This window comes from Natator depressus, chromosome 23 (genome assembly GCF_965152275.1).
Source record: "Natator depressus isolate rNatDep1 chromosome 23, rNatDep2.hap1, whole genome shotgun sequence".
Taxonomy (NCBI): domain Eukaryota; kingdom Metazoa; phylum Chordata; order Testudines; family Cheloniidae; genus Natator; species Natator depressus.
This window is the reverse complement of record NC_134256.1, coordinates 7064085-7077959: the sequence shown is the minus strand read 5'-3', so window position 1 is coordinate 7077959 and position 13875 is coordinate 7064085. Positions and strand designations below refer to the sequence as shown.

The 13875-nt window shown below is 48.0% G+C and overlaps 1 protein-coding gene across 1 annotated transcript in view; it reads left to right on the top strand.

Moving 5' to 3' along the window:
• PPP1R37 (protein phosphatase 1 regulatory subunit 37) overlaps positions 1-13875 on the top strand; it is a 157671-nt gene that overhangs the window by 111120 nt on the left and 32676 nt on the right. The window contains exons 7-9 of the mRNA XM_074937342.1: positions 3364-3519; positions 11091-11203; positions 12473-12614. Coding sequence (XP_074793443.1) covers positions 3364-3519; positions 11091-11203; positions 12473-12614 — 411 coding nt within the window. The remainder of the gene's footprint in view (positions 1-3363; positions 3520-11090; positions 11204-12472; positions 12615-13875) is intronic.

Genomic DNA, 13875 nt, shown 5'->3' with positions numbered 1-13875 from the left:
TGCAAAGCTGTTGTAGAGGGGTCACAAGCTGAGGGAGGTAAGTAGAGCTGGGTCTGTTTCCCTCTTTTCTCTCTCTCTCTCCCCCCTGCCCTCCCAGGAGTGGCTATGCAGGGGAAGAGGAAGTCCTGTCCCTCGCCAGCCCTATCAGGATTAGTAGCTGCAGCCCCAGGCATGGTAGAAGCCCCCAGCTGGGGTGCTCCCCATTCTACCCCTCCCCTACAATAGTTAGATGTCATGGGGGAGATCTGATTTCATGATTTGCAATGTGTTTTTACTGCTGTGAATTTGGTAGGGCCCTAGACATAAGAGGCTCCTGCAACCCATGGCAGCAGAGCCAGCTTGTGAGGCAGTGGCAGCCTTCCCATCCTAACACTCAAGCCCCACTGCTTTCCCAGCTCTATCCTCCTTGTGTCCCCCTACAGATATTCTTCTCCAAATATCCCATGTTCTCTGACTGCTGTGCCCTGTTCTTCCAGGCCTCCCCCACAGGACTCACCCTTGAGTTCTGGGTTGGGTGGGACTTTGAAGCTCATTCTCACCCCCTCGGCTCATGGGAGTGCCCCTCTGGGTCATCCCCATCTTGCTTTTTCACATGGGGAGGCTACCAGAGAGGGCCACTGCCCTCCCTGTCAAAGGGGGATGTCTTCAGGGGCACAGCTGCTGTCCTCCCACCTCCTGGGAGGCCTAGGCTCGCTCACAGCCTGGCCCTCTATAGGCAGGGGCTAAGGAAGCCCCACCCTTAGTACGAGGGGTTCTTGGTAAGGGAAAGTCCTGCCACGTGTAGCATGGTACCTCCTCCATAGGAACCCCTGTTTCTAGAGGACACTGAGAGCAGCATTTGCTGGGGGTGAAGAGCTGGGTTTTCTTGGAGAATAAGGGATCATTATCAAAGGGATCATTGCTTGCTGGGAGCTCAGAGCTCTGACACACCAGGATCTGAAGAGGGGAAAAGCTGGTGCCCCCTCTGGCATGGAACATAATTGAGGATGGGACAAGGAATGGAGCCATCTGTGTGCTCCCTCCCAAATATCCCTCATCTACCAACAATTCTTTGTCGGGGGGAGGGGCCCTGAGGTTCTCCGTCCCTTGATTAGGGAACAGTAGAGGGAAGAGACTCCAAAGTTCCCCTTACCCTTCTCACTCCCTCCAGACTTTACCCTTCCCTGTGATGCTGCTCTCTGGGGCAAGAGGAGGTCAAAGCCGTGCAGTGAAGTGGGTCATAGCTGTGACGTGAGGTGCTGCAGCTTCTCACAGCCGTGACCCCATTTGTCTGCTTCACAAAATGCCCCCACTGACTCTGTCAGTCCCTGAAGCCTCTTCTCAGCTCCTCCACCTGTGGGACTCCCTACTACTGCTGACCCCTTCATGGGCAGGAGGGCTGGGGTGGGAGGATGAGGCAGGAAGAGGGCAATTCTCTGAGCTGGGGCCGTGATGCAGGGAAAGGATTAATCTACGGCCAGTGCCTTTGGTAGTTGGAGTATCTGTCGCAAAGGAGCCAGGGCCAATGTGGAGGGAGAGCTGGGCTCTGGAACATGGGGGTTCTGTGAACGTTTGTAAACCAGGGAAACTCAGCCAAAAATGCAGAGTTCAGGCTGCCCGTCCCTGCCTCATACCCTTCCAGAAAGTGTGTGTATGGGGGGGCTAAACTTAAGCCTCTGAACGCCAGGAAATGCAGAGTTAAAAGGAATGCCTCCCACCCCAGACCACTACCACACCTGCCCTCCATGGAGATTGCCACAGGCACTGGGCATATAGTAGAATCTTGTCTCTCCCTAAAAGAATCTGCCCTTTTCTGTGTGTTCAACACAATTCCAAATCCTCGCTTTTATTCCCATGCTCCCCTGCCCGTCACTGTGCTAAGTGTAGCCATGGCGATCAGGGAGCAATGCAGCAGGTTGCCAGAGCTTGCCCTGCCACCTAAGGGGGCTTGGAGCTACAGCTGCAGAGCTCAAAGATTCCTGTTCGCTGGCCTGTGCTATGCAGGATGTCAGGCTGTAGGCTCGCAATGTCCCTTCTGGCCTGGAAATCCATTAACGTTTAAAAATCTTAGCAGCTTTCTCCAGTCTCCCTCACCTTTCTGCTGGCCCCAAGTCTTACAGCACTGAGCACTCCCTTAGGAGAACAAAGATAGGAGGGCGGAGTTAAGGTTAGGTGGGGTGTTGTCGGAGCCATTTCCTGGGTTTCAGAGGTTTTAAGTTCAGGCCTTTCGGTGTTCTGGAAGGGGATAAGGCACCACTGGCAGCTGTGGGGTAGTGAATCACTGCTAGGCTGGAGCTAGGCATCTTTGTAGTCACATCAGACCGCAGGTACAGGCATATTGCAGACAGCTAAGCAAAAGATGGCTTTGCAGTTAATAGGCTATTAGTGTAAGTTCCCTGCTATATGCTACCCTTTGAACCATGTTCTTACATCTGTCAGGGATACTTGAGAGAGATTCTCACCTGGGCTGCAGGTTCCAGTGCTAAAGTTGTTACTCTGGGTCTAGCATTCTGGTTAACAGGGTGGTTGTGATCTTGGTGTGAAATGCAGAACTTAATGGAAAATTGAAGTTTTATCTCCTCTGATCTGCTTTGATACTGCTGCTGACTAGCAAATCCCTCTAGTGCTGGCAGAAGTGTAATGGTCGATTCAGTGCAAGATTATAGCCTACCGTTGTTCTGGGGGCACAAAAGGGGAAAGGGCTCAAGGGGCCACGGCACTGTGCCTGGTGTTATGCAAGGCTGCGTGCAGTAGCAGCCCTTGTAGTTGAGGCGAGCAAGGGCTGCTCAGGACTCGTTGCCCTCTACGAAGGCCATGGTAGTGGATACGTCACCCTCTCTCAGGATTATGCAGTGCCTCTCCCCATCCCCCCAACACACACCCCTGGAGACGTTGGGCCCGTGTCTCCTGCAGCTCCACAGCCATGCCTCCCAGATACAGGTTAGCCCCGTGACTTTCTTGTCACTATAAAGCATTTAGACACCCATACTCGTGTCCTGCTGATGATTTTTCTGCCTCATTAATTTATGCTGATATTGAGACTTTGACATATTATATGAGTAGGAAATTTGCATAAGACAAGGTATTGATGGCACTACGAATGGTCTGTATGGACATGTGTTCTTCTGCAGCATCCAGCTTGAATAAGCCTACGATACATGGCCTTGTGTGCCCTACAGAATGCATTAACGAGCAGTTAGTAGCAGGGTAAACATGCAGACCTAAAGCAATAATGAAAGAAACCTAAAGTTACGTCTCCTTTGGTTACATGCTGTTCCAAGGTGTCTTGTGGGTCTGCAGGCAGGTGCCCTGCTCTCTGTGGTCTTTTGTTCTGTAGCTGTGTTACATGAGCTGAAGTGTAATTCGCTGTTCTTTGTTTTTTAGCAACGGCTCTGAAAATGAACATGAACCTACGGGAACTGTATCTAGCTGATAACAAGCTGAATGGATTGCAGGACTCTGCTCAGCTTGGCAATCTGCTGAAATTTAACTGTTATATACACATATTGGACCTGAGGAACAACCACATCTTAGATTCAGGTGGGAGATCCTCCTTAGTCTTCGTTTCTCTGAGAAATGTTGTCAAAGCGAGAACTACATTTTAAATGTTCTCAGCTGAAAACATAAAATCTTATTGGATCCTGTGTCACACTCCAACCCAGGTTGGAAAATTTGTCCTTTAAAAGCAAGCTAAGCCTTCATTCCTTTCCCATTCTGAATATTTTTACTTCTCTTTCTCTTAAAGAGTGACTGTTTCCTCCACCCACCCCCAACGTACTGTCTTAATAAAGACAGTGAATGTCTAGTAAATCCTGAGACTTTAAACAATGAATAAATTAACTTGAATTCTTTAACATGAGGTGGAATATAGGAGGTTACAGTCCCCAGCCTCCACTTTCTTTGGGAACACAGGGACAGCTGATGCTGCTCTTATCTCTGAGACACTACTTCTGTGTAATACCACAAAAGCCCCATTCAGGAACTGAGCAGCACCAGCAGGTCGGAAAGAAGAGTCCTACCTGTTAGACTGAAATTCTGTCTCTGGAAGTACCATCTCCTCTTTCCCCCACGCAAGGAGCTAGCTTGAGGCGATTTTGAGCAAGAGGACAAAGGCCTAGGGCTGCTGGAACACCTTGACGGAGAGGTAGTAAGAGGCTGGCTTACTGGAACTCTTCCTGCACTTTTCTGAGGAGCCCTGCCCAATACAGCAGCAGGCAGCTCCTGCTGTCAAAGGGAAAGTTGAGGTGGGGGCTGGACAATTTCCAAATCTGATCTCAAATTGAGAGTTGAAATGAGTTTTTTTTAAAAAAGCAGTTTAAGCCTTTTTAAAGAATGATAGCACTGTAAGACCACGTCTGCACTACCCCTTATGTCAGCAAAACTCACGTCGCTCAGGGCTGTGAAAAAACATACCCCTGAGTGACAAGTTTTGCTGGCATAAGCACTGTGCACATGAGCGCTTATATTGGTGAGAGATGCTCTCCCGCCAACATAGCTACCACCTCTCATTTAGGTGGTTTTATTACGTCGACGGGAGCTCTCTCCCATCAGCTACATGAGCGAACTTTCAGCAGCACAGCTGTATCAGTACAGCTGTGTCACTTTAAGCTTGCGAGTGTAGACATGGCCTATGTCTTTCTAAGTGCTTGGAGCTTAGACCCAGTTAAGGCACCTTAAATCACTTGAAGGGTCTGATCACAAGCTGTTGCATGCCCACAATTCCTGTTGAAGTTAGTAAGAGCTGTGGCTGCTTGACACTTTTCAGGATAGGATCCTTGAGGTGCCTCACCCCCTCCTAGAGATTTCTCAGTGTCTTTTACTCTTTTTCTACTTTTCAAAAGAAAAAACACCAGTGAAATTAAAAGCAGAAACAAATGTCAGTACAAAATTCTGTGTTTTCAGTTCAGTGTTAGCTCAGCCTTTGTGCAGGCCTGAAGTATGTTTGGTTACTATCTTCCTGGTCAGCTGAGGTGCCTATCATACATTTGGACACTCAGTCTATTTTTTTAATTCTGAGTTAAGGTTGTTGAAGTAACCTTAAGTATCTGAATTTCCTGCCCTGATTCTTGGCATCCTTAACGACATCTGCTGCAAACTCTTCCCCCAATTGGCCTTATTAATATGCTGCAGTTAGCAAATAATATTTGGTAAAGATGCGTGCCGCAGGCAGGTATTCTCCATATTACATGTGCATTAAGCCTCTTGCCAAAGGTCATACTGGATACCTGTGTCAGCACTGGGATTAGAATCCAGAGCTCCTGTCATGGATGCACATTTTATCCACTGGACACAGGACCCTCCAGGGAAGTCCCTTTACCTACCTGTTTGTAAAGCCATCTGTGGAATGGGGCTAATAATGCCTATAGGCAAGGGAAACAAGGCTCTGGTGGCCTCAGTCAAAAGCTGTTGTATTCAAAAGGTTTCAAAGCGAAATATTTCCTATTATGGGATTTACAAGTTCCACTTACAGTTCTCTGTGAGTCACTGGAGTTTGGAATCCCTGAAGTCTGGAGCCCCCTGTATCTGAACACTGCCTTAGTGTAGGAACTGTCCAACTTCTGCACACTTATATTTGAACACACAGTTGTGAATCTTATCAGTATTTCTGGAGAAAAAACAAACGTTTCAGAGTTAGGCAGGGAAGCCAGGATAGTTTATCAGCAGCAAATCCATCTGTCATCTAAGATTCTTCTGCCCGTGTTTGTCCATGTGGATTCTGCTCTTGGTGCACATGTGTCTCGTGTGTGAGATTGGACTATTTTGGCCAGCAGCATTCACTGGGGCTGTGCCTGGGCCCTAGATGTCCTCATGCGCCCTGCCCCTGCCATTTAAGAATACAAAGAACAGAGTGGGCCCCACCATCCCTCAGTTCCTTCTTACCACCCGGACAGTGAGACACAACCCTTTCAGGGTCCGCCGCTTCTCTGTGCACTGCGCTAGTTTAGATTGTAATGGTGGTAAGTCTTGTTCGCTGTTGACAACACACACAAAAATCTTTGGTTTAGTCAGGTTCTAGTTTTTGATTAAATGCACATCCTAGCCTCCACATACAGGGGCTCTAGAAAAGTGGCAGAAACAAAACTTGGTATTTAAAACCTGGCCTTTGTGTGATGCTTCAGTGCCACATAATAATGGGCACTCTAGGTGCCTACTGTGTTTCAGAGAAGGACATATTCCTGAGCAGTGTGTACCATATGTCAGGTTTCAGAGTAGCAGCCGTGTTAGTCTGTATTTGCAAAAAGAAAAGGAGTACTTGTGGCACGACCCATCACTCTCACAGATCTTGGGAGACAGGCCAGTCCTTGCTTACAGACAGCCCCCCAACCTGAAGCAAATACTCACCAGCAACCATACAACAGAACCACTAACCCAGGAACCTATCCTTGAAACAAAGCCTGTTGGCAACTGTGTCCACATATCTATTCAGGGAACACCATCACAGGGCCTAATCACATCAGCCACACTATCAGAGGCTCGTTCACCTGCACATCTACCAATGTGATATATGCCATCATGTGCCAGCAATGCCCCTCTGCCATGTACATTGGTCAAACTGGACAGTCTCTACGTAAAAGAATAAATGGACACAAATCAGACGTCAAGAATTATAACATTCAAAAACCAGTCTGAGAACACTTTAATCTCTTTGGTCACTTGATTACAGACCTAAAAGTTGCAATTCTTCAACAAAAAAACTTCAAAAACAGACTCCAACGAGAGACTGCTGAATTGGAATTCATTTGCAAACTGGATACAGTTAACTTAGGCTTGACTAGAGACTGGGAGTGGATGAGTCATTACACAAAGTAAAGCTATTTCCCCATGTTTATTCCCCTTCTCCAGCCCCCACTGTTCCTCGGACATTCTTGTCAACTGCTGGAAATGGCCCACCTTGATTATCACTACAAAAGGTTTTTTTCCCCCTCGCCCGCTCTCCTGCTGGTAATAGCTCACCTTAAGTGATCACTTTCTTGTTACAGTGTGTATGGTAACACCCATTGTTTCATGTTCTCTATGTATATAAATCTCCCCACTGTATTTTCCACTGAATGCATCCGATGAAGTGAGCTGTAGCTCACGAAAGCTTATGCTCAAATAAATTTGTTAGCCTCTAAGGTGCCACAAGTACTCCTTTTCTTTTTACCATATGTCAATTCTTCTCTAAGCAAACTCAGAAAGGTAGAGAAGCCCGCTTAAAATTGTTCCTTCTGAAGCACTGTATGTAAACCATCTTGGACGCTGAAAGGAAGGACACACACAGATCTCAGTCTTCTGGTCACCCTCTCTGTGAGCGCCCTGGTAAGCTGAGATTCCACCCTGCGTTCCTGGGCTACATCGATGAAGAGGCCCCAGTTGTCTACCTCCATTCCAGCTCCTACAGCCTCTGACAGGGCTAGGGAAGAGCACCACCAGTGTAGAGTAGGGGCGTAGGTCACCCTACACAAGACTCATAAATGACTCATCTTGAGCTCAACAGCCAAGAGGCAGCCAGTGGCCTGAGAAGGGTTCTTTTGGTGCCCCACTACTGGCTGTTAGAGAATGGTGGCAGTACCCACTAAACCTGTGGGCCACGTGTCTCTTGGCACAGGTCCTTCGGTACGTGGTGTTTTTGCACCAGCAACCTCGAATCAGCGTTCTTGGTACCTAATGTGTCATTACCGAGGGCACATATGGTACAGAGTGGTTTGCCTCTGGGCACAGTACAATAGTTTCCTTTTCTTAAGAGTCTGAGGGTGTTGATAACTAAGTGTCAGCTACCAAGTCATTGGTACCACCTTGACCTCTCGTATCTCCACTGCAGACTTTGCCCCCTACCCAGTCAGGACGACCCCTCCGTTGGAAAAGGTGTACTCCTTTTGTTCATCCCCATGGGGCATAGTAGGCACTCCTCCCCTTCACACCTTCCTTCCCCTCCTTGGGTAATGCAGTGGGGTCAGGAAGAGACTCTGGGGAGGGATCTGTAAGGGATATCAAGAAATGACATAGGGCTCATAGGAACATCCTTCCTGGGACCTGCCTCTCCATATCTCCTACCTGAATGCCATACTCATAATAGCCTTGCTCCTGTTGGATACTCTGGGGTCTGCAGCTGTATTCAAGCAAGCTTTCATCATCGGCCCCCTCTAGGGTTCGGTCTAAACCCGTGTGGCCAGGTCAGCTAGTGCAGCTTCAGATCCTGGAAAGCTAGAACAAGGGAAGTGACTATGAACATCATCTACAAGGGGAAAAGCGACTTGTCCCCACTGCAATCTCTTTATCCTTTCCCAACAAGACTAAATCCTTGTATGCCGCTTTCAGTCGATGCCTTCAAGGCGTTCCAGGACCTCTTCAGTTGCATGGCAGAGACTCTAGAAAGTAGTGCAGAAGTCTCTCAGGCTGCAAGATGTCCATGAGTTTTTCATGAATGGCAGGCTCAGCATGCCTATAAATGAGAGGCTGTTGGAGCTTGCAGAAGACCTATGGCACATGGATGCAATTGGGATGGATGCTGACAAGTGAGCTGACACTCATATCCCTTGGAATGGAGTCTATCAGGGTTGCTTCTGGTATTGGCAGTCCAAGGGAGGCTGAAGCATCAGATTCAAAGAGAGTAGACCTGTCAATGCAAAGTATATTCATCTGCCAGCCTCCAGCTGCACGTGGCTTATTACCAAGCACTTCTGTCAAATACTATTATTTCAGTTGAAACAAACTGTCTCAATATGTGGATGGGGTACCCCACAAATCGCAAGAGGAGATAAAGACCATTGTGTCTGATAGCCCACACATCCCCTATAGGCTGTACTGGATGCACACCTTGGCTGCCTTGGTGGTTGTGAGAAGATCTTCCTGGCTTCAATCGTCACAAATTCCCAATAAGGTCCAAACAGCTATTGAGGACCTTCCTTTTTAGGTCAACGAGATTTAATTGAAAGATAGGTGGGGCCTTTGATTCCCTTAAGGACTCTAGGACTACTTGGTGCTCCCTGGGCCCCCATATCCAGGCCCAAGGACCAAGTAAGTGAGACCACAGGCTTCCTTCAGGCAGCATTCCTCTACCCAATACTGTTACCAACCTCGAAGACCTTGGAGTTTCTGAGAAAGAGGTAAATGTTGTAGTGTTGACAACTCTCTGCCTCTTCCTCTGTTAATGCACAATATGCATCTTCCACCAGGCAGCAGGTTTGGCATGTTGCTGGTGTCAAGAGCCTGGTAGAACCTCCAGAGGGAGCTCTTCTCTACCTAGCCCTCCACTCTTCAGCCCCCAAAGGGTCCATCTAAAATCAATATCTGCACATCCCCATCCTATCCAGGGCCTTGCTCTGTTTTCCCATCATACCATGGTAAGGTTTCTTTAAAGGCCTTATTCATGGTTTTGCAGCTGAGGAGCCTCTTGCAACCTCCAGTCTAGTATTAGCAGGGTTGAGCCCTTGGCAACCTGTTCCTATACAGTTTATCTCTGGAGACTGCCTTTCTGGTAGCCATTCCATCAGCTCAAAGAGAAGGGGAGAGCCAGACCTTTGTGGTGGGTCCCCTTTATGCAGGGGACAGGGTCCTTCTCAGGCCTCATCTCAGGTTCTTGCAGTTGTTTGAGTTCCACGTGTACCATTTGATTCATCTCCTAGTTTTCTTCCCCAAGCTTGACTCAACTTCTGGGGAGGCTAAACTTCACACCCTTGACAGGACAGAACATTCAGAAACACACCCCAGTTGTTGTGGTCTTTGCAATGACTCATTTCCTCTTCAGAATTATGTGAGTGGGTCTCCAGCTGTATATAAGGACATGTTATGAGTAGGGCTGTAAGAAAATCATGGGCCACAATTTTTGTTTTGGAAACTGCAACAATCACAACTTTTTGGCAACACCACTCACTGTAATTTGGCCCGGTTGTCTCTCCATCATGACAGACGGATGGCCAGGTCACACTTCAGTGAGAGGCATGGTGAGCTGGGGTGGTGGCAGCAAAGGAGGATCAGGCTGGGGACCCATGCAGCTCAAGGCTAGGCTCTCTAGGCCGCTCACCATAGGCGGCGGGTATTTAGGGCTAGGGGGGGCTCAGCCCGCTGAAATTTGAGCCACTCCACTGCCAGCGTGTAAAGCCTGGCTTGGCAGGCAACGCCCTGCCTCCAGTAGCACTGGGGCCAGCTTGGTGCTGAGATGCCTGGCTGCCCAGCAGCAGGATGGGCAAGGAGAGTCCTTGGAGCTCAGTTGCGAGGTGAGTCCAGAGGGCCACAGGATGGTGCTGCGGGAAGAGTCAATCTTGAGTGTGGCCAGCCCTGACTTTGGTGCAGTGGTGGCGAGCCTGTCCCTCGCCAGTGTTTACAAGCAGAGCTGGGGCTGGTGCCATGAGAGGGGGAGTGAGGGGAGCAAGACAGCGGGAGGAGAAGAAAGGGGAAACGGGGCTGTGGAGGAAGGAGCCAGATATAGGCACAGCCAGCTGCACACACCGACATTACCTCTAGGACTCTGAGTTGGGGCTGGCTTTAGGGTGCCTATACTTTCCCCCACCCCACCTCACCTCCTGTGGATTGGAGGAATTGTGGCAGGGGGGATCCAGCCCTTGCTGGATGGTGAAAGACAAGCTGCCAATTCAATGACTGTTAATGAAGAAACTGGTGATTTTGTATCTTTTATAAAGCTACACCAGAAATGTTCTCTACTGTACTTACATTCTGCTGTGTCCTAATATCAATCACAACCTACTTTAAAACAGACTATTTAAATTATTACATGATAATCAGAATTTGGCTTTTGGATGTCTCTGTTTAAGTAATTTCTCTTTCATGAGAGGATAAAGATTTTATTTTTGTAATAAAAATTCTGTATTGAGAGAAATTTTCATTGTAGCCACCTTGCTGCTTAAAATGAATGAGACCTGTCTGCATGCTGTTGCCTGTAATGTTCTTTTGATCCAGCACAGTATGTGAAGTTCTATTTTGTGGTTTACTGACGGCAGCATTCAAAGCCTGTGGAAAAGAAGGGATTAGATAAGACAAGAAAAGTGCTGTTAAAGCCTACAGTATCTGTGTGTTCACATCAGACTGTGCTGGCATCGTGACTATTGAAGTGCTGGCCTGTAAAATGCTGAAAGCAACTGAATAAATCCGCTCTAACTGATACTGTTTTATAGGCTTGGCCTACATCTGTGAGGGCCTAAAGGAGCAACGGAAAGGGCTGATCACTCTGGTTTTGTGGAATAACCAGCTGACTCACACTGGCATGGCTTATATGGGGATGACACTGGTGAGTAGATTTCAGGGGGAGAAGATTAGCGGCTTTTGAATGATCCTCATTTAGAGAGTAGTTTGAGGTCTAAACTGGGAGCCTATGGAGAGGAGAGGAAGATATAAACAGTCCAATTTGCTTATCTTATAGATGTGTGTTCTAGAGCTAGGCATAATTGTTCTGCAATAGCCCAATCAAGCCATCGACAATTTAATGCTTGCAGAGTGGGTGGATGCAATGTTCTTGTGCAGCTGCATGAAGTGCATTTCTATTGCATAGAAATGAAGAGAATTAATGCAGCATATTGGAGGGGTCAGGGCAAGCAGTCTTTCAGAGGAAAAGGGCAGCTGTCAGACTGGAGAGGCAGCATTTGCAAGGGATCAGGAATACAAGGAGGATGAAAAATAGGGCCTGTTACAGTAAAAGGCAGGATGAGAGTGCACTATTTAGTGCTATATGTCCTCTGCTGTTCACCCCAACCCTGTTGGTATGTTCTCCTTAGTAACAGCAGGCCTAGCTCTTCCTGCTCTGAGCCCCACCTTTTTGCTGTCTCTTTTCCTGCCCACCTGGGTTATCTTTTTTCTTATGTTCTCTCTGCTAGTAATTTCTCTCGTTTTCCTTTCTCCTCTGCTTATTCTTCCTGTCTTTCTGCCTCCTCGCCTACCATCTCCCCTCACTCCTCTGCTTCCCTTATTGACTCTCCTTTCTACCCATTCCTCACAGTGAAGATCCAGTGCCCATCTCTGATGGAGGGAAGGTGAGAACTATGGCTGCCAGCCTAGGCTGGGTCAGTAGCCATCTGCAGGTAGTTGTGTGGCTAAGTTACATGTAGACTTCCCATGGCAGCACAAGCCATGACAGTATATGCTGGAAGAGCAGGCTTTAGCACTAATGCAGAGGATGTAGGTAGGGCAGGGAGTCAGCCTGTGACAGGCTGAAGGAATGGATTGGTTGCCAAGGCACATGTGTGCGCTACCAGGCCAATGTCAATTTCACAAGCTCAGTAACCAAGGCCTCCTTTGCTCTGTGGGGATTGAAAAATAAAAAGCATGGACAAAACAGTAATGTCTGTAAAACTAGCAGCCCTTGAAATCAGTGGTATTCTGTATGCTCGGGAATATAGGGCCTCCCTAAGAAATTCCCATTTTGAACTTGGAAGGGCCTAAGAGAGTCCGTTATTTAGCTGTGGTTGCTAGGTGTTGATGTGAGTGAGGGTCATTACTTTTTTGCACTGACATTCTGTTGTAACGTATCTCTTTCACCTTATTTTTCTGTTTGTGTCCACAGCCTCATATGCAGAGTTTGGAGACCCTGAACCTTGGTCACAATCCCATTGGGAATGAAGGTGTTCGTAATCTGAAGAATGGACTCATTGGAAACCGCTCTGTGCTCCGATTAGGCTTGGCTTCTACTAAACTAACATGCGAGGGTAAAACAGACTTTCTGTATTTTGAGGGATCGTTACTTTCAGGATGATCAATCATTGAAGCCCCCAACCTTTTTGTCATTACTGAGAATGCCGTTGATAATGACAATTACAGGAATAATGTCACTCTTGGCTCTTGTGATATCATAGAATCATAGAAGATTAGGGTTGGAAGAGACCTCAGGAGGTCATCTAGTCTAACCCCCTGCTCAAAGCAGGACCAACCCCAACTAAATCATCCCAGCCAGGGCTTTGTCAAGCCAGGCCTTAAAAACCTCTAAGGATGGAGATTCCATCACTTCCCTAGGTAACCCATTCCAGTGCTTCACCACCCTCCAATAATTTTTCCTAATATCCAACCTAGACCTCCCCCACTGCAATTTGAGACCATTGCTTCTTGTTCTGTCATCTGCCATCACTGAACTCCATCCTCTTTGAAACCCCCCTTCAGGTAGTTGAAGGCTGCTATCAAATCCCCCCTCACTCTTCTCTTCCGCAGACTAAATAAGCTCAGTTCCCTCAGCCTCTCCTCATAAGTCATGTGGCCCAGCCCCCTAATCATTTTTGTTGCCCTCCGCTGGACTCTCTCCAATTTGCCCACATCCCTTCTGTAGTGAGGGGACCTAAACTGGACGCAGTACTCCAGATGTGGCCTCACCAGTGCCGAATAGAGTGGAATAATCACTTCCCTCGATCTGCTGGCATTGCTCCTACTAATGCAGTCCAATATGCCGTTAGCCTTCTTGGCAACAAGGGCACGTGGCTGACACATATCCAGCTTCTCGTCCACTGTAATCCCCAGATCCTTTTTTGCAGAATTGCTGCTTAGCCAGTTGATCCCCAGCCCGTAGCAGTGCATGGGATTCTTCCATCCTAAGTGCAGGGCTCTGCACTTGTCCTTGTTGAACCTCATCAGATTCCTTTTGGCCCAATCCTCCAATTCGTCTAGGTCACTCTGGACCTTATCCCTACCCTCCAGCCTATCTACTTCTCCCCACAGCTTAGTGTCAGCCACGAACTTACTGAAGGTGCAATCCATCCAGTCATCCAGAACATTAGTGAAGATGTTGAACAAAACCGGCCCCAGGACCGACTCCTGGGGTACTCCGCTTGATACCAGCTGCCAGCTAAACATTGAGCCACTGATCACTACCCGTTGAGCCCGACGATCTAGCCAGCTTTCTATCCACCTTATAGTCCATTCATCCAGCCCATACTTCTTTAACTTGCTGGCAAGAATACTGTGGGAGACCGTATCAAAAGC